At 37.6% G+C, this 21240-nt stretch overlaps 2 protein-coding genes across 6 annotated transcripts; one reads left to right on the top strand and one right to left on the bottom strand.

Annotated features, from left to right (window-relative positions):
• Positions 1 to 1620: 1620 nt before the first annotated feature.
• cenpl (centromere protein L) lies at positions 1621 to 6953 on the bottom strand. Its single transcript, XM_088598172.1, has 5 exons — positions 6261 to 6953; positions 4844 to 5036; positions 3931 to 4182; positions 2530 to 3072; positions 1621 to 1913 (listed from the first exon to the last, which is right to left on the bottom strand). Exons 1-5 carry the CDS (start codon positions 6275 to 6277, stop codon positions 1839 to 1841), a joined length of 1080 nt encoding a protein of 359 aa, XP_088454298.1. The 5' UTR covers positions 6278 to 6953; the 3' UTR covers positions 1621 to 1838.
• On the top strand, positions 6464 to 16837 carry dars2 (aspartyl-tRNA synthetase 2, mitochondrial). 5 transcript variants are annotated; one of them, XM_088598159.1, is made up of 17 exons: positions 7136 to 7697; positions 8446 to 8545; positions 8798 to 8864; positions 9113 to 9214; positions 9432 to 9527; positions 10425 to 10548; positions 10701 to 10747; positions 11096 to 11202; positions 11295 to 11364; positions 11663 to 11842; positions 12273 to 12380; positions 12749 to 12811; positions 13080 to 13232; positions 14614 to 14832; positions 15057 to 15167; positions 15280 to 15355; positions 16318 to 16837. In XM_088598159.1, exons 1-17 carry the CDS (start codon positions 7520 to 7522, stop codon positions 16509 to 16511), a joined length of 1995 nt encoding a protein of 664 aa, XP_088454285.1. In that variant the 5' UTR covers positions 7136 to 7519; the 3' UTR covers positions 16512 to 16837. The 5 variants fall into 5 exon arrangements, with proteins under 5 accessions (XP_088454289.1, XP_088454287.1, XP_088454285.1 ...); XM_088598163.1 differs by lacking the exons at positions 7136 to 7697; positions 8798 to 8864 and adding an exon at positions 6464 to 6575; XM_088598161.1 differs by having other exon boundaries at positions 7091 to 7156; positions 8446 to 8864.
• Positions 16838 to 21240: the final 4403 nt, after the last annotated feature.

The raw sequence follows: 21240 nt of genomic DNA, 5'->3' as shown, positions 1-21240 counted from the left end.
AAATTCAAACACGATGCAGTTTTATGAGGGAAAATGATAAATTTGCTGCATTATTTTGCTATTCACACCACAGGCGATAAGCATAATGTGAAATACTTAAGTGTAGTTGTATGGTTTGGTCAATTTGTACATTTCCAAGATAATGGTCATAGAAGTAAAGTGTGTATATATAGAAGGAATAGACAAATGGTTTAAAAGGATGGAACCCCAAAATTTAATTTAATAATTTAAAGTAGTGAGCACTGAAAGTTATTGTTTAGGTACCTAGTTTTCACGAATAGGATTTGCAAATATAGACCCATGTTTTTTTTTCTTTTACTTTGATGCAGGATTGACTGTCTCACACAGAACCTGTATTATTCATCAGTAACTCACGCTGGATGTATTTTATTGCACTTCTGCACATATGCATGTATCACATCATGTGTGAATAGGATTTTAATCTGTTGATGAAATGTACCAGTTAATCAGGGTTCATCAAGGTTTCAGCTTGTGACAGGACTGAGATTCAATTCCCAATTCTCTAATCTCCAACCTGAAAAGTATTATATAAGCTTCAAAGATTTAGAAGAAATACAATTTTATGCATTCCATTGCTTGTAAATTCCCAATTATAATATTAGCATAAGAGAGTGGGCATTTACATCATTCTTGAATTAATTTTCAGTTTGCAGCTACTCTGCTGCGCTTTTGGCAGGTATGGGTGCCAGTTTACTACAGTTACTGAAAAACATAATGGCTAATATTTTGTATAGGAAAACTTGCAGGCCTGAAAACTATGCAAACCTATCCGGATGGAGTATTTAAGGAATACTTTACCTTGAAGCCGTAACCCATTATTACACTGTAAAATTGTCAGCAGTGATAATTACAGGATTCATAGCCTTTTCAAGCCAGTCAATCTGTCAGGGAAATCTGTTGGGATTTGGGTTTACTGTGAGACTGTTGCAGTGATCAGTGAAGAATGGCCCGGTGTACTTTATTGTCAGCAATTCAAAAGTCAGGCTACTACCACCTTCCATCTACTTAGTAGGTGTTCGAATTGGGAGGCTACATCTATATATATATAAAGGATACATTGGTATTAATTTAACAGTGTTGTAAAATCTTTAGTTACAAATACTTATGAAAAAGGTGAAGTACAGTTTAAGAAATATGCTACATAATTGTATAGACACAAAGTTAAACAATTTTCAGTTTTACACTTTTTTATCATTGCTATTTTTCTTTTTACACCCACCCAATTTGTGAATGCGAGTTGTTAATTAACAACAAACATCTCTAACCCCTTGCACAGAGCATGGAAGGAAGACCTATGCAGTCATCAGATACCCTATCCCAAATTCCTTTGTGGCTTGACTTGCTGTTAGTTCCACTGTTCCTATATAGAACTTAGCATTAACTGCAGGTGTGGAGCATCTTTCACTGCTGTCAGAGTGACACACACAGTGACTCACAAGTGTCATGTAGGTCCTAGGCATTTTGACACGTAAGAAACCCCCTACTTGTGATCAGTTAATCTTAGTCTGGGCTCAACAGGTGGTTCAATAAAGACTCCTCATAGATTGAGTCCGAGAACTATGACATACTATAGGAGAAGACCCTTTGTAGTCCATCAGATAAAAGCATTACTTAGTTTTATTCTTAGTCTGCTTACAAGACAAAAAGAAAAACATATAAATTGCATAACAACATGGTCTAGAAATGCAGAATGTAGTGCATGGATTTACATTTCAAACCACATTTACTGACCTTTCAGCTTAAAATGAAAAGGTATAATTTGTTATTTAAAAACATCTATATTAAAAACTTTTAAAAGTCCTTGTTTTTTTGTACACTTAAACAGGCATCATTAAGAGAGCGCTCTCTGTCAGCAACATCAGGACGTCGATCATGTAGTCACTGTTCATAAACTGTAAAACAAAAGGGTTAAATAAATACAGTTATTACATTTTAATATAACATTTGTTTTCAAATACGGCTTCTTATAATGCAGATACTAATTCCATATATTAGAAAATATGAAAATTAATTAAGAAAAGACTAATTACTGACACGTAGCCTTTCAATGGCTTGGAACAGTGAAAAGGAAACACTGTCGGATTTCTCTCATTAATTGAGAACGTGCAGTATGTAGAAAACAAGTGTCACGCACAGAAAATACCACTTTTCATTTTCTATAATGCTCATTTACTTATTTAAAAGAAAGATTTGCCAAAAACAAATGCACACCCAGGCTTCAGGGGCAGTGTCCATCATGGTGATAAAAAATACTGGGTCTGTTTCAAATAATAAGCAGTGATAAATTTGCTTTGAAATAATCGCTACTATTAAGCCTTCGTAATTTCTGCAAACTAAGATGAAGGTTCAAACCTTTTGCATTTGTTGTGAACTTTCAAATGTCAAAATCTACCCTTTGTTGTGGGTCCTACCTGAATTACATTAATATATACCCCCAACAAACATGTTTGCTAAAATGATCACAGGGTCTTATTTCCTACACTAAATTTATAAGAATAAAGATAATACCTGGATTTTACCATCACGGTAAGCAGATCCCAAAGCTGTGGAAACCTTCGTTAACTCCCCGGCAGAAAGATGGATCCTGAAGTGCCGGAAGAAATGCGATTCGAGGCACTGAAAGAACTGTTTCGCTACCTCGGAACTCACTTGGTCCTTTCCTTGGCAAATTCTGCTCCACAGGTCGCTTACGTCTCCTGGATTGACAGTGTAGGAAATGTCTAAGGGTGGACAAGTGGGCAGAGTCCAGGACAGCTTCAGGTACCGGATGTTCACTGTGGGATGGCAACCGGTCCACATGGTAGCCAAGCGGTGCAGGTTACTGGGGCTGATACGCAGCTGGCCAAAGTTACAGTCAAACGTGGTCTCAAACCAGCTTTTGACCAAGGAGGTCAGGCTCCCTGATCCGCTAGCACAGAACAGGGGCAAGCAAACAAAGTCCGCTGGAATAGCCCTCAGGTATTCCGTGTTGCCGTTAATACAAGCCAGCCAGCCACTCCAGATGACTACGTCGCTCGCACCCTCTGCCGCAAACGAAGGCTTCGAATGAATCTGAAATTGTAGAAGTGAAAGAGCAGCTGATGGGATGTGTTCAGACACAACATGAAAGTGATAAATCGTCTGTGGCTTGGAATAGTCGTGTAGATTGTAGGACACTTCATCTCTTGCTGTGACTGTTTTATTAGCTCCTGTAGGCACAATTCATAAACCATGTAACGAAGAATGATGATCACATCTTGCCCACATCCACAACTGAATGCCTTTTGTAGCAGAAACAACTCCTACAAAACGGCTGCCTAATGCTGTTTGACACAGCTTAGTCTGAATACTTTACTGACAGAAATGTGTTGGACAATTAGGTGGAATTTCCTTTGCACTAGAATTCCCAAACCAATGCCCCTGTATGGTAATAAGGAACACGGAGCAGTAGGAGTTTGGATGCTAATCCTGATTTTATGGCTAAAGCCTACTCTGGTTTTGCACAGTTAAGGATCTGGGAATCTAAAATTCTTTCTTAATCTGATTGGTGAAGCAACTAACCAGGCGTGTCTGCCAGAACATGCATTTCAGTGATGGATGTGTATTACAGGTTGGTGTCATCCAATATGTAAAACACGCCAAGATCGTTTGGTTTGAGACATACTCTATAAATGCAAAGAATTATTACAGTAACTACCCTCTGTAAATATAGCTGGCTTTTGCGATCAATTTTCCAAATGGACCTGCATTAATTATAAGTAATTAGAACACTGTTTTATAATTGTAGTGTTATTGTTCTTACAGCAGGTTAGCATACAGTATATAGCCCTGCACACAGGACTCTCTAACACTGCATTTTTGTGTGTTTTTTTAATACATATGAACTTTTTTTCTCGTTTCCTAAATGGTTGTGTTTCCGATACACTTTACCTGAATGAAGACTAACTCTGTGTCCTCTTCCGTCTCAGTCAGGCCAAAGATTATGGAGAACACCACCTTGAAGCCAGTCTCTGGTCCCACTTCCACTGCTCTGCCCTTCTGTTTTTCTGATGCTATGAAAGCAGATAGCTGCTTGGAGTAGGTCTTCAGTTGTGTGTGTTTGAATTTGTAGAGTGGAGTGACATAAAAGAGCTTCCATTCCTTTTTCATCAGGAGAGAAATTTGTTCAGGGTCCACCTTCTCCTAAAACAAACAATGTTTTTTAGTTCTCCAGCTGAAGTAACATCTTGTTTCATCTGTTGCAAAAGGATAATGGACACAGCCATCAAAAGCAACTTCTCACTTACAAGGCATAACCAGAGCAAATTTACACAGATATCAAGAAATTATTTTTGTAACAAGTACACTAACATTTAAAGTGAACAGACATGATACAGGTACATTTGATACCACATAACATTTTTCATTAAAAGGGCTGACGTTAAAAAGACATGTGACAACCATGGGCTAGTAGCACATATGGCCACTGTTGGAAGTCAACCAAGCGGTACATCTGCGATATATGCTTAACGCCAGGTTACGCATGCAGTTTCAGTTTGTCTCATTCCTCCTGGTCTCTGTGCCTTTTGTGATTTAGTGTTTATGCATCACAGTCAGTCATGAGTAAACAATTAAGCAAAATAATGCCAAAATCATTTAATCCATATACCTTACTTTCCTAAAAACATAACATGCACAGAGATAATTTTATTTTGATGCTGAGTACAGCATGCATTCATCTTAGGCTTTAGAGGTTGTTATTCTTTCTTCACTCATATGTAGTAAAGTGGATATACGACATGGCATTCACTGCACAATAAAATAGTAGAGACTCATAATCACATGTTTCTTGACAAGTACTTACTCTAAGGTCACGTTTCAGAACTTGTGCATTCTTTGAGATTTTCATGGACGCCACCTTGTGGTGTGGTGTGTATCCCCGCATAGTCAGGCCAGTCCCATGACTTCGTCGAAAACGAACAGCACTTCTGCACTTTGTAACTTCGCTTAGGGCTCCTTTAGATGAAAAAGTAGGGTCTCCAGGAGTCTGGATACAACTAGAACACAAAGACAAACATTTGGTCTAATTTCCATGTAATTGAAATTTACACATTCTATTTGCAGAGAATTGTCTGTAAAACTTGTAACTTGACAATTTGGTCACTAAAGGCAGCTGATAGTGTTTTGAACAAAGTAAGGCCTCTTTGGGAATATAGGGAATTCAAATAATTACTATAAAATGCACACACGTCACTTTAGTATTTTCAAAAACAAAGACAAAAATCATTATTCAATATTAAAACAACAGTTAGAAAATGTCCATTGATGCCTCCTTAAGATAGTGCCTCCCTGATAGCAGTGTGATTATTTAAATCTGTTTCTACTTTTTATTCAAAACATCATATCTACTATACACTTATCCTTAAGAAGCACACACAGTAAAACTACAATTGAATGCAGTGTAATTTAATTATATTGTCAAGAATTGCAATGCAACAGTCTGAGGAACATTGTGATATGGTTATGACAAGTTTTAACATTTCTAAGAATACCAGTGGGAACCTTTTTATATTTTTATTACATCTCTGATTACTGCAGATTGATTACCTCCTCAGTTTTACACATCATACTTTTGTTGTATTAGTTCTATGTCCTAATTTTGAGAAACAGCCTTTATTGGAAACTAGAATGCCGATTTAAATGAAAGCAAATACTTTCAGTATTTTATAATGAGCCCCACTTAAACCTAGTCTCCCCTTTGCAAAGGTTTTATTCCACTGGGTAACTGTCGTTCTGTATCCTGTCCTCTCTATAACACACCTTCATTTCATCTTGGACTGTCTTTGAATTGTTCTGTACTTGCATACTTGTAACACTATTCCTTTTGAATGCTTTCTGTGCCTTATAAATCTATCTAGGACAAATGTGTGTCTTGATGTTCTTTCTTATATATAGTGCTACACACTTGACAACTGTGGAGATAGCATACGCTGGCGCAGATGTACAAGCCTGCAAAAATGGGAGAATCCAATTCATCGTAATCATTTCGTGTTACAGTTAGTAAAATCTATATGGTCCCAGAGTATCTGTATCAGTTACAACCTCAGGGAAAATTCCCCGTTTTTGCCAATGTCGTTATAACAACTGATGTCAGGGGTACATCGCTGAATGCTGCCAACAGTCTGAAACATATTCATTAAGCAAAATGAGCTTGGTACACATAGTGCAGTTAATATTATACCGTCATGGTTCTCCAATATGTACAAAAGCATAGTACGTACCTTCCCTGTCCGTCCATAGTCCGTCCAAAAACAACAAAACACCACACTAGCACGTACTTATAAAAACAAATCAAAATCTATGAACATAAAAGTCCCGAAACTAGAGCCTATGTGAAATGAAAAAAAAAATCTATACGTTACAAATGTTAAATTACTAAAGGTAAAAGTTCCCTTCACTCTCCAACAGAGCTTTGTTTTCAACTGCTCGATTTGAACATCGCGCTTTCCATCATGCAACAGGAGGCAGCAGACCTAGCCAGTCGAGAGCGGAAGACTTGAGCGGAGATGATTGTTCAATCAAGATTGCTAAAAATGGTGAGAAGCCTTATTGGTAGAGTTTACAAATCATTTACATTCGATCAACTGGCTGTTTATTTTAATGATAGCAGGAAAAAAGACTGCGGCACAACATGACCACTTCTTTTGAATTTACGATAGATTGAAATATCATAGGTTATTAACATAAATGAAATCCATATAAAGTTATTTATTGTTGGTGATGCTGGTCCGATATTTTAAATTATCCTCTCAGTTTCCTCAATACTTAACTGAAAACGGTATTACAAAATCTAAAAACGCGTACACTCTGATATCAATTGTGTGCTGTTGTGTTGTATCTGTGAAAACCACACGCAAGACTCCTCCGACCCAAAGAAAGCGTGTCGTAGCATAAATATAGGTATAAGGACATTTTAAGATACATTTTATATGCCTGGGATTTGAGTATAATACACCGGAACCTCCCAAATCCCACAGCCCCCTTGACGTATTGTGGGATATCTACTAATATGACGGCTCATCGATGCAATCTATGCATGATGAATCAAGTCTGGATCCGGGAAAGGTAAAAGGTCATCTTGCATTGCAAGGGCACGCCTGAATCAACGTTTTGTAATGTAAGGACACTGGTATATTGCGCGTGTGGATATTGATTTAGAAATTTTGATTTGTTTACTGTTTTAACCAGTTTTTTTTATAACCTTTTCTATTTATTTCGTGACAAGAATAATTTCAGTCTTAAATGTAATATAATCACTGCCAGCAACATAGCTGTTAATTATTTTGTTGCGTGTGTTTCAGATATTGGGCAACAAATACACATTTTGAGTATCTTTCCCATTTCCCATACTCATTTATACAAATTAGTAAATTAATCGTTAGCATCGATTAACAAGTATATAGTTCCACATCTGTTTACCCCCGATTTATATATAACATAAAATCAAATGGAACATTAAGAAGCCGGTTTGTCTTCAACAATGTCTTACAAAACTGGAATTTTGATACGGAGGATTCTGATGAAGGGGATTAAATGGCACCATTCTGCGAGGTTAGCACTTAATTGTCGAAAATCTCCAGGAATCGCAGTTCCTGTATCTTTCACAACTAACAGCACAGCAACTTCCTACAGGCATTGTTCTCAGAGAAGTATGACAGGTAACTTTCAACTCAATAACTAATTCGAGACATCCTGAAGTGCAAATGCCTAGACTGTATAAAACGTCACACATTACAAAGCATGATTTCATGGAATCAATACCTCGCGTGTGCTGGCTGGGACATTTGGCAGCTTTATTTATAATTAATATAGAAACGTTTTTTTATGTTTAATGCATACTTCTTCAGTACGATTTATAAGAATATTCCGTCGATGCGAGACATTGATTAGCCTCATATAAAAAAATGACACCCTAGTAACATTCTTTCTTTGGCATAAGAGCGTAAAGCATCTATTACAAAGCAATTGCTCCTTGTTAAGTAAATATCTTGCCGTAATGAGGCCATCAGCTATGCAAGAACTATCACTAACTAATTACAGTGTGAAAGATAAGCTCAGCAGTTTAGTAATAGTTTTTGTCAGTGGCATACAAATGAGTAAGCATGCAATTATCCAGTGTAAAAGTATGTGTAGCAGGCAGCTATTGTTTTATCCTTGAACATTGTATTGTAGTCTCATATTTATAATAAAACATTGGGTTTTATTGGGATTGGGTGGAGTGTGTTTAGAAAATTAATAAGGTGACATTTAATGGTGCACGTAATGCTTGGAAAAAATCTGAATGTGCAGTTGTATGTAGTTGTAATGCTGACCCTGCAATGAAACCTTAAACACCATTGGCCTCAGCCTGTTTGATTTGCAGGTAGTTTAACAGTTGTCATCTGTGGCTTCATTGCATTTTGACAGGTCACAACAGTTTTTCCTCCCGGTCGCACACATGCGGAGAGCTGCAAGCTTCACATGCGGGCGAACAGGTCACTCTTTGCGGATGGATCCAGTATCAGAGGTAGCTACACAGTTAACCCCGTGCTTCAATGATAAGAGTATATCGGTCTTAACGAATAAGACCAGTAATACACAAGAGTGGGGCGGTATTGGACTTGTATAATGTTATTGACGCTCTTTGTCAAGCACGAGCGTTTTGGTTTTTTTTAAAGTTACAGTTGTCCAGCCAAGCACGGTAGTTTAAAACCTGTTTGGTTATGAATTCCTCACGTGAATCGATTTCATGCACAAACTCTTGTTCTTCTTTCTTCAGACAGGACCTTTTTGTGATCCTGCGCGATTTCCATGGCCTGACGCAGCTTTTTATCCCACAGGACGAGGTGGAGTTGCATGACATTTTCAGTGTTTCCCTCTCGATATGATTTGCCAGTGTTAGGCTTAACAAGTGACAGATGCCGAATTTAGGTATAAAAACGCTAACCTGGATAGGCACAGTACTTAGACCTGCCCGTGCCTAAGTGAGCTTTACCAGTAGTGCCAAGCGAGTCAGTCTCAATTTCCCCAAGGGTTCATTCCCAGCCATTACTACAGCCCTGCTGATCTTTGTTTTATTTACGTTTAACCTCAGTCAGGTGCCCAGCTGAAGGAGGTACTCTGTGACCTGCCCTTGGAGTCTGTCGTCAGAGTCACAGGTGAGGTTAGACAGCGCCCAGCGGGACAGGAGAACAAGGTCAGTGCACGTACAGAGCCCTTCCTGCTTCCTGAAACAGCAGTGTACAGAATGTAAAGTCTCGCTTTTGGCAAGTTTTAATACCATTTAATATCACATCGTTTTGCGTTCTCTCAAGTTTTTCGACTGCTCCGTTCTTCAGTGTTATATAGCCTGAAGTACAGTGAAATTGAAGCATGCACGGGGTTTTGCAAATGAACTGTTCTGTGATTGCCAGGAAATGCCAACAGGGGACATAGAAGTCTGTGTCAGAAGTGTTGAAGTCCTGAATGCCTGCCGCAGACTCCCCTTTGAAATTAAAGACTTTGTGAAGGTGAGTACGGTTCTTCTCTGTGGGAGATGCTTGGAGCTTTAGGCTAGCGAATGTAATACTTTCACTCCCACTGTCCTTGGCACCTTGCATGTGAAGCAATTTAATCCACCGATTTACTTTGGCAAATACCAAATGAAATGAGTTTATACATAGCAAGCCCATGCTTGTGTCTTGCAACTCAGTAGATGCCTATAGAGTGGCCAACTTGCCTACAGTATGTGAAGAATTCACTAACTCTTTTTGAAAACTATGACTGATAATAATGTAAAGCTCAATGAACAGTATTTGATAAAACAAAAGTAGTAACTAATAGTTAAATGAAGCCTGCAATATTTGCATTTGCTGTAGTTTTTAGTTGTTACTATGTGAATGGAAAGACAAGTGTGTGCGTGTGTGTGTTTTCCCCCTTTTTGTTCTATTTTGTCATTTCTGTAGATATTTGGTAATCTAATTTGTGAAGTCTTTGTCAACACATAGAGAAATACTAAAGCCAGTTTATTTAGTTTGATGAAGAATTATGTTAATTTTAATTAGAGGTGCACAATTCCAGTCCTAGAGGGCTAGAAAGGTTCTGGTTTGCTTTCCATTTGAGCCCTTAATTACCTGATTGATCTCATTATTTGCTTAATTGGACAAGTCAAAGCCATTCCTCGCTCTAGCAAAACTGGAGATTTAAAGAACCCTCTCAAACCTTCTGAACAAGGGTCTTTGAAGAGCAGAGTTGGGCACCTCTGATATGGATATTTACTAATTGTATCAACTTCTCAAAAAACAAATTCAAATGTCATCGTGCCTAAATGAAAAAACTACATTTGAAACTGCTTTTACGTGTCTTCTACTGTCGCTAATGAGTGAAACGTGTTTTAATTTTGAAAAATGTTTGCTTTTCGTTTGCAGAAGTCAGAATCACTTCGCATGCAGTATCGTTATCTTGATCTGCGTAGCGTTCAAATGCAGTACAACCTGAGACTGAGATCTCAAATGGTGATGAAAATGAGGGAATATCTCTGCAATTTGCATGGTAACTAGCCATAATAATAATAATAATAATAATAATAATAATAATTCAATTTTTAATCAGTGATTGTTTTTCTGCTACCATTTCTATGTGATGTTTTGGTTTGATTCTGCTTTTATCACTGGTAATTCTTCATTTGTATTTTTTTGTGGTAGGATTTGTGGATGTGGAAACACCCACTCTGTTTAAAAGGACTCCAGGGGTACGTTGTAACTCTTGCTTCACAGTTGCAAATTGAAACAATTAGGAGAGATGATTCTTAAGCTATGTGTTTTGTAAGTTTGATTGTTAAATAATGATACATTCTGCCTTAGTGCCTTGTTTTGGATTATGTTTTGTAAGAAAAAACACCATTCACATGCACGTTTTAGGTGTGTTCTTAGTATTTTTGCTTTGCTGTATATAACCTGATTTTAGCATGCAAAGCAATGTAAACAGGCTTGAGAGTTTTGACATTTATATTTATGCAAAAGAATGAAAAAGCATTGTTGTATAAGAACTGTGCCGTTGTGTTGAACAGATGATAAACTGCAGTCATATTGTTTTTCAGGGTGCAAAGGAGTTCATAGTTCCCTCACGGGAACCTGGAAGATTTTATTCTCTTCCCCAGAGTCCACAGCAGTTTAAGCAGCTGCTTATGGTGGGTGGTATTGACAGGTAGGCCTGGAAAATAGACGAATGATTTTTTACCACTATATCTTCTCATTGGTTTTGTGTGTCAAGTACTCATGTGCAAATCATTGTTAAAGGTACTTTCAAGTGGCTCGTTGTTACAGAGATGAGGGCTCCAAGCCAGACAGACAGCCTGAATTCACACAGGTAATGTACTTTTTAAAACCAGCATGAAATGCTCTTCCCCAAAATAAGTATTTTTCTGTGCCATCAAGATGTGTACCTGGTTTTACTGCAATCTATCCTGCTAAGCCTTTTGATTACAGTTCAGAGACTGAACTGTAGAGTTGCATTATAAAAGCATCTACATCTTTAAATGGGTTATAAGGAATGTGCATGTCATTACAGTAGCATATATAATAATTAACAACCATCACTAATGTTTCATATCTTTTTCTTCCTGTATCTGCTGTCCCTCAGTTTCTGATTAGTTTTGTTATTTCAGGTGGATATTGAAATGTCTTTTGTGGACCAGGATGGTATTCGTACACTGATTGAAGGGCTGATTCAACACTCCTGGCCAGAGGACAAGGGGCAAATTCATGTTCCTTTCCCCTGCATGACTTATGCTGAAGCCATGAAATACTATGGCACAGATAAACCAGACACTCGATTTGAGATGAAGGTAAATGAAAAATCCCTTGTTGGATTTTTTCTTCCAGATTTTGAGCTCACCTGCTGATCAAAGTGGCAAATATTCTCATATTTACAATGGTAAAGACATTATAATGGGAACATTTATCCATTGCAAGCAGAACAAAAACATCTCTCTAAAACCATTTAGCTCCATGTTTTTCGCTAAGTATTCTCTTATATCTTAGCTTCTTGTAGTTTTTGTCTAGAATATTTATGGTTGTGATTATTGCAGAAGCTGAAATGAAAAGGTCAGCTTGAGAGCATTAGTTTGAATTCACTTATTTACTGTAGCTTCTTATTGGGTGATGTAACTATTATTTGCTAAAGAACCATAATACACATTTCCGTTTTTTTTATTTTGTCGAACAAAAGTCATAAGGCCAATAACTGGAAACAAGCACTTTGTTTTCTACCTAAAGCTTGTCGATATCAGTGAAGCATTCAAGCATACAGCTATTGGATTCCTGCAAGATGCCCTTAATAAACCACAGGGCTGTGTTCATGCATTCTGTGTGCCAAATGGAGCAGTAAGTAACAGTGAAATATTCACCCTTTACTTTGAAAAAATGTACAAAGAGCTAGTTCTGACGTTTGTTTATGTCTGTAGTTACCAATGTAGATATTTTAAAAGTACTCTCCTACTTTTGGACATATACCATATGCACATTGTTGTAATGTCTCAAAAACTTTGTTTTAACATTAAAAGGGATTAACATAAAAAAAAGATTAGTTTTCCAGGGGACAAACACCTGATGTGTATTTTTAACTTTCTTTTATGCCTTTGAAAACTCATTATATTTCTCTTAATCACAAACAAATATATATATATATATTTTAAAATATGTTTTAAATCAGACATTATAGTAATTATTGATGTCATTCAATCAACATCCAGACTCATTTCAAGAACAAGGATCTGGAGGTACTGAGAGAACTTGCCAAGACACAGTTCAACCAGGTATGTGTTCATCCAAAGAAAAATTGCTTCCTTCCCATCATAAAAGTACAAAGAAGAGGGTGTATTTTTTGTGAAAAATCCTTTTTTCCTCCAAAAAATGTAGAATCAAGCTCTTTATTTTGGACTTAGATGTTCATACTTAGAAGTTTGTATCTCTGGGTCACTGAAAATCGTTTAAACGGAAAATGATGAATAAGCCACACACAAGTTGGCTCATAAACTCTTTACAGTGACCACTGAGAAGCTGGCATTTGGAATTTATTTCCAGGAAGTGAGTGCTGTGGTGGTGAAATCGGATGGCATTTGGAAGTCCCCTCTCAGCAAGCTCCTGACTGAGTCAGAGAAGCAGCAGGTGTGTCAGATGACCCACGCCAGGGCTGGAGACCTGGTGTTGCTCAGTGCTGGACAACCTCAGGATGTGGTAAGATGCATGTCTGTCCCTTAGCCCATTTTGGGTGACTTAGCCTGAACTAACTGTTAGAGAGGCACAATACTATGAGCTTTTTCTCTCATTATTGGGGGACCATGGGTGGTTGGCATTGCTGCCTTGCGCTGCTGGAGCCCTGGGTTCAATTCAAGACCTGGGGTGCTGTCTGTGTGGAGTTTGTATGTTTCCATGTTCTTCCCATGTTCAAAGGGAATACTTCTGCGTGCTGCGGTTTCCTCCCACAGTCTAAAAGCTTCCTGCTTGGTTAATTGGCTTCTGTGAAAATTGGCCCTGGAGTGTGTGTGTGTCAATCATTGTGTCTGTCTACCCTGTGATGGACTGACGTCCCATCCAGAGTGTATCCTGCCTTGTGCCCATTGCTGGCCAGGATAGGTTCCGGTTCTCCTGCCACCCTGAATTGGAAGTTGTTAGAAAATGGATGGATGTATTAAGGACCTTGAGTAGAGCAGTGTTTTGAATTTGCCAGTCATATTCTAGCATTTACAAAAAATAAGGTGCTGTGATTTATTCAACTAAAGTTGATTTCGAGCACAGACATCTGAGTATTTTTCACTCAATTCCTCCTAAGTGAAAAACAAATTTAGATTTCACTGGTTCACTTTGACAAAATACCCTTTATAGTAGCACTAAAGAGAAACAAAAAATGTTAATAATAATAGATCTTATATCTCTTACACTGTTGCTCACTTGTTGTCAAATGCAAATGGCTGTTTAGTTCAGTGGGAAACCAGCTATCATAAAATGATATAACTGCATTTCCAAATATGGAGGGTTGTGATGAACATGATGATGGGTGATGGGTGATGCGTGATGCGTGATGCGTGATGCGTGATGCGTGATGCGTGATGCGTGATGCGTGATGCCTGTGTTACTTTCCTTTGATACCCCAGGGAAACGGGTAGCCTTTGGAGGCCTCTCCATAGTTCCAGAGACTTTCATTGCATTTCCAAATGTTATAATAACATAAGGATTGTTTTTAGTTTTTTATTTAAAGGCAGACATTTGTTAATAAATGTGATATTCAATTGACGAATACTAATAGACATTTTTGTAAGCAAGACACACTATCCGATCTCTAAATTTGATGTTTTTTTTCCCTGTTTCATCAGGGTTTTGAATGCATCTGGAGGGCACTGTATGTGATCTTTGCAGCAGGGTGCTGCTGTTTTATTCTGTTTCTGACAACATTGTAAAAAATGCCTTTGTAACTTGTTCAGCGGCCAACACATCTGCACTGCCGCAAAGTCTATCTGTGCTAAATATCAGCTCGTTTCCCTGATGTTGCTTAGTAGTAATGTTAATTTTGTGGGCTGTGAGCACTTGTCATTTCTCCACTGTGCTCTTATCCCTGTAGTGCCCAGCCTTAGGAAAGCTGAGACTCCATTGTGCTGAGCTCTTGGAGGCTCGTGGGGTGGGAATACGTGACCCATCAGCCTTCCACTTCCTGTGGGTAGTGGACTTCCCTCTTTTCCTACCCAAAGAAGATGAGCCAGGTCAGCTTGAGTCTGCCCATCACCCTTTCACAGCACCTCATCCGCTGGACGCTGACCTCCTCTACTCTCAACCGCACAAGGTCAGGAGACGCTTTTCCAGATCCGGCCCTGCATGTCTGTGAATCGACCGAGAACCCGAATCTCCGTTCACTCGAGTGTTATCGTGAGCTGCCCTGCTCATCTGGATAGATTGTCCTGTTTCCTCTTTCGTGGTAATTCTCAATCACGAATGGGTGAATGTGTGAGACACTTCTGGTTCTTTCATTGTTGTTAGTCTTTTTTTTTAAAATTTATTTATTGAAAGGTACGTGGCCAGCATTACGACTTAGTCCTGAACGGTTGTGAAATTGGAGGGGGATCAATCCGGATTCACAACGCCAAACTGCAGCAGTACGTCCTTGAGGAGACATTAAAGGTAAGAGGAGATGAAAAGCCAAAGTGCGCTTCAGGGGGTCTGTATTGTTCATGGATTCAAATAAAAAATATAGAGGGTTTTGTCTTCTGAACAAACGGTTTTTGCATTCCAGGAGGACAAAGGTTTGCTTTCACATCTCATTGAAGCCCTGGAGTCAGGGGCTCCTCCTCATGGTGGAATAGCACTCGGTATGTGTTTTTAATGCAGACCGTCACCTTGGCTTCTGTTGTGTTTTGTTCCTCTTTCAATTAAAACAGGAGGGTAGCCATCCATCTGACACCGAAAGTACACGAAAATAAAACCTCTATCAAAAAAGCTGTATAGAAGCCTTGAGTGCGGATAGCACTTTGCTGAGTTCATTTAGTTTACTTGGGGTGTCTGCTCTTTAAAAAATCTAATTGAGAAGTGACCCACACTATGGACTGTTAGAAAACAAGTGATGTGAACCAAAGTCACCTATTCTGAGCTCCAGGGTTCCCACGGTCATAGAAATCCTGTAAAGGTTATGGAAAATGACATTTCTTTTTCCAGACCTGGAAAAGTTTTGAAAAATGATGAAGTATCCATTACGTCTTGGAAAAGTCATGGATTTGTTTTCTAATTGACCTCAAATTATCACGGCTGTATCATGTAAGTTAGCAAACTTTTAAAAAGAGGCTGTGGCGTTGCCATTGCTAACATGACTCAGTATAGTATCACATCAGACCCTGTCGCTGGAATTTTAGAGTGAGCTAGCCTAGCGATCATGTCAAAATGCCGGGTAAATGTGTTTTCAGTGACCTCAGAGGTTAGCAGATGAAAAATACAAGGTATGGCTCCAAAAAGATGAAGACCCAGGATGTGCGAGATGTAAATTATGCAGAAAAGGCCGTTCTGGAAAAGTCATGGAAAAGGTTTGGAATTTTGTTGGTGAAAATGAGTGGGAACCCTGGAGCTCAAACGTTCTGAAAGTAGCATACCGATTGTGCAGCTAGTTGTTTTATATACAGCAGAGGACAATATATCCAATATTATGTGGATTATGTATACATTTTATATTTTTTTGGGATGGAGCAATAACCAAACAAAAAAAATCAAATATACAAGAAACATTTTTTAGAGCAGTGCATAGGTTTCCATGTGTTACATTGTTTGGCTTTTGTTTTTCCAGGTCTGGACAGACTGATATCAATCATAGTAGGAGCCGCTAGCATTAGAGACGTCATTGCTTTCCCCAAATCATTCCGGGGTCATGACCTCATGAGCAATGCCCCAGACTTTGTCCCTGCTGAAGATCTAAAGCCGTATCACATCAGTACGACTTGGCCAGCAGGAGCCCAGAAGAACAAAGGCCAAGAGCCCTGAGGAGCTCAGATTTGCAGATTAAAATCCTTTCAGGATGACTTCTCATTGACTTTGTTTCCAGGGGTTTTTGTTGTTTTCATGTAGAAATAATCATAGCTTTCCTTGGAGAAGTTGCTTCGTTTTTTAAAGACCTAATTCCAGGAAGAATACTGTATGTCGTCAGTCTTTGTGCAAGGCAGGATCTGAAATCCACTCTCTCTTGCAGTTTGAATAAACACTGCTGTGCCACCAGACCTGACCTGTCTTTGAGTGGTGACCCTTATTGACATCATGGCCTCTGATGATGACCCTCTTGAGTCCACAACTGCAGTAAAGTTTTTTAATAAGTCAGAGCCTTCTGTTTTTATTCCTTTACTTTATTATTTAGGGGGCTAATCTTTACTCTCTCCTAATATCTTTGGAAAACAGATACAATGAAGTCTTGGGGAACGATTTAATTAGCAATGTTCTTTCAAATGCATCTAATCATCTTGGCATATTTTTTTAAATTTTACTTGTCTATAAACATTTCAAATGTGAGTGACTTTAATTGATACACCGTGGAGTTCTTTCAATGGAGAGCTGGCCCTTTTGTTTGGTTTAGACTTCTCGTTAGGTATTATAACCCTTCCTTGAACTAATTACTCATGCATGTAGTACCTCTGCATACGTTTGCATTGCAGAACCACTTACCTTATTAAGAGAATTTAAAATCTCTTGGGGGCATAAATCTGTAAAAACCCTTAATCTGGAAAGACGGAAAAATTGCTATCGTTAGACTGATTTATCAGATCTCACTAGCAAAGCAAATGTAGGCCTGGTCAGTACCAGGGTGGGAGACCTCCAGGGAAAATCAGGTTAGCGTATACTATATGTATATTTATATATTTAGCAGTATATTGAACACTACCCTGCACATTTTGATAGAAACAGATAAAACCATGCATGCATGGTGCATGATTTTGAGCTTTTTGGGGTCTGAAAGAGGTATAAAAGGTATAAGACATGTTTTGTTGCTTTTAGTGATATTTTATCATATCTGGAGTCCTAACCAGTTTTATTTTGCCTTCCAAAAAAAAAGATCGCTCACAGGAATTTGAATGTTAAAGCTAATCCACTAAACCAAAATCTGTTTCCAATAGTTTGTCCATGTTGTCTTTGTTCCTTTCAAAATGATTTCTTTTGTTAAATGAAAAATGTAAGATTTTCCAAGGAATTTCAACCACTGATTTTAAGGTAAGATGAGGCGGGGGGGTATATTTTTTCTGTGTCTTATTCGTGTAGTTATGTTTGAAACAGATTTTTTGTGAAGGTTTTTTTATTTTTCTAATGAAATTCAGAAAACAAAACTGGGGGAATTAATAATTTAGCATTTCTTCCAGGTAATCTAGCACCTCCAAGCCAAGAAAGCTGCAATGTCAGCGAAATGTTAGACTGTCCCCTAGGTGGCAGTGTTGTTCTTAGAAATTGCTTCAATACCCCAAACCCTTGTAAAATCCGTATTGAACTGTTCTACAAACAGAAAAGCATCAGTAATCCCAGCGCCTGATTTAAGTAAAATATCACATCAGTACAGGCAGTGTGGTGACAATTGTAAACAATCTTAGAAAAAAATGTTACTTATGCTGCAATATGAGATAGGAGATTCAAAACTTTTAATGCAGACTTTTGTGTTTTTGGGGTGAAGTTGGAGTGCAGGTAAATGGAAAATCTCAACATTTCTATTTCAATATGATTAACATTTTATGTTGATTAGGCCATATGTCGTGGAATTGCGTAGGTTTTCAGATCTAACATTTTTGGTAGAAATAGCTATGGTATTTTCTAATGCTCTCTTTGTGCCACTGCAAATTGCAATCATCTTCTCCAACAGCAGCTGCTAAAAGCCCACAGGACTACCTCTTGCCTGTGAGACAACTACAAGTGCTTGTGGTTTGCAGGCAGCATACTCATTAGAGCTGTAAAAAATCAGCAGCTATGTATGAATCCAGTTATCTTGTCCTGTAGAGCACAGTTCCTCAGTTTACATGCATTTTGCATCTTTGTGCTCACGAAGGACAAGCAATGTTTTTTTCTTTGCGATTGTAAGTTGTGAGAATAAGATTCAGGAAAAAAATGCTGCTTTGTCAATACAGAATGAAAATAGTTTTGCATGAGAAGGTGGTTTAGGTCTGCAGAATTCCAATTTAACAAGTATATGAATACACCCCCTATTTCAATAATTTAAGAATGTTTAATGTGACTACACCTGTACACGAAGGACTGCGGTTTTCTATGAATCAAAGTACAATGCATTTATTATGGAAGCGTGCTAGAGCTATTTGCCAGTCATTTTTAATGAAAGCCACTTCTGCTGATTGGTCACTTAATTGTACTTAAATGTGATTTGATTTACAAAAGGTGCAGTTCAGTGCTATTTATAGAAGAAGCTCGTCTCTTATGGAAAAACATAAAAAATCAATTTTTTCTAATGTGTTTTCCCACAAAATGCGCTGTGTGCAAGCTGTTCAGAAAGACTGCTGCTAGGTTAATTTACCTTCTCTGCATGCCCTGCCTCTGTGTGTCCGTGGGTCTGAGACTGTCAGCTTTTCCGATGGTGGTAGAATACTCACAGTAAGGAAGCCCAGCACTTTAATGAGTTTTCAGAGTGATAAATTAAATTAACCCCTTTGACAGAAAATCTAATGGAGTCGCCAAGTTTAAAGCCTTGACACAAAAGCTCCATTGATTATTTCAAGTGCTGAAGATTTAAATATCTTGCATTTGCACGTGTAATTCATGTCGTAATTCATGCAACATTTTAAAACTGCAAGAATTCTTTCATTTACCTGTTTTATAGTGGAATCTAATGGAAGGTTGTACTAGAACAAGGACTAATTTATATACTTCTTGTGAATGTAAAGGTATAGTACGTGGATTTATCTGTCCTTTTGAAAGTATAATCATTTGTATGCAAGGAATATGGAACACCTTGGCAATGCTTTCTGTGTATTGTCAAAGTAAAATGTCAAGCTAGTTGGAATCTGCAAAGATTAGTAGAGCATAATTTAACATCTGCAGTAGTTTCTTCGCCCTGAACTCCAAAAGCTTTTGTTTTTAAGACTACTGCACAAAATCCCCCCAAAAGTTCCTGCATAAAAATTTTCCCCCTCAAACTCTTTTAAAAACAGACTAGCAGTGTAAAAGAAAGGTTTGATTGTTAAACATTTGCAGGTATATTGATGATTTAGGGATGTATATTACTGTTGTCCAAGGGCAATCATGCAGAGTTAAAATATGTAAATGGACAATATTTCTTTTTAGTTTATTGTAGTTTTATAGACTGTTTTTCTTTTGCTTATTTAACAGCCTTTGTGATCACGTTTAGTCCAAGCACTTGTAATTCTAGTTCAACTGTGCCGTGCTGCCATTTTGTCTTTTAATCCCTCCATTATTCAAATTGATTAATATTATTCTGTAAAAATTGTTGAATTGTAAGCTTTCAGCCTTATAAAAGTCTTGCACTATGCAATTTGTTTACAGTTCAGTGGTAATTGTGAATGCAAGCTGTTTTGGATAAAGAGGTTAGCTAAATAATGTGCTTGAATTGACATGTTGACCGGATTGCTGATGGAGTTTTTGTGGGATTTGTGTACAAGCTTTGAACAAGGTTTTCATTACTCTAGAAGTTATGACGATATTAGCTGAACAACTGATCATTATATTGCAGTTTGTAAGTCTAATTTACCTGAACAGAAAACAAACACTTGGGCACATACAGTAGAACTAATTAAGTTGGGAGGGTACTGGATCATTTTTTTGAATAAAGTTGTCGATCTTAAAGATCCTCACTGAGCTGTATAATCCACTTGGGTTTATTCATCTCACCCTGACAACCTATCATGCCAAAGTCTGAAATTAACTAAGATTCATCTATACAGTGCGGTGAAGAAATTGACAAAGTCAGTTTAAAATTAAGCCAATTTAACAAATATGGAAATGGGATTTTGCTATGTGATGATAAGGAAACAGCACAGCATGTTAAATATGCATCTAATCATATGTAATATAGAAACGTCCTGGAACAAATGACTAAGTATGAATCAATAAAGTTTTTGTAACCCTCACATTTGTGAGTGTTTCCAATCATAAATTGTGTAGCACATTTCCTTTTCAATAAAGCAGAAATAATATTATATTTTCACTTCTAGAACTGCAAAGTGTTCTCTTAATCATTAAGGTTTTATATATTTTTATACATTTTATTATATAATACCAATCAAATAATGAATACGTTTGTACAGAGAAAAAATAACTTTTATTTCCTGCACTTTTAATACAAAATGAAGGCATTTAATAACTTGGCCTTTTGAAATCTTCGTTTCATGAAGCACTTTATTACAGGAAATTTCACATGATTCGTCTATGACAAAGTACAATGAGGAGAATATAATATACCTAACGCTGAATTTAATATGGTTTTACATACCCACTTGTCAGGTCCATTTATTTAAAAAAATAATTAAATATTTGTTTCCTAATAATTTAGAGCTATGAGAAGTTACAGTTTTATAATAATTTTCTCCAACAAAATCCCAGTATCAAAATAATTCCCTTAATTTAGATTTTGTGATAAATTGTAGTCACTTTTTTATTGATGCCTTCCTGATGTTTGCTCTAATACTTTTTTTTATCATTTTGGGTTATGAAGGTCATTTGGTAAAGAACCAGGAGAGATTGAAAAACACTATAATGATTCAGATCACATTAT

The sequence above is a fragment of the Lepisosteus platostomus genome, chromosome 11 (assembly GCF_059453375.1).
Source record: "Lepisosteus platostomus isolate fLepPlt1 chromosome 11, fLepPlt1.hap1, whole genome shotgun sequence".
NCBI classification, from domain to species: Eukaryota; Metazoa; Chordata; class Actinopteri; order Semionotiformes; family Lepisosteidae; genus Lepisosteus; species Lepisosteus platostomus.
This window is presented reverse-complemented; position numbering and strand designations above follow the sequence as displayed.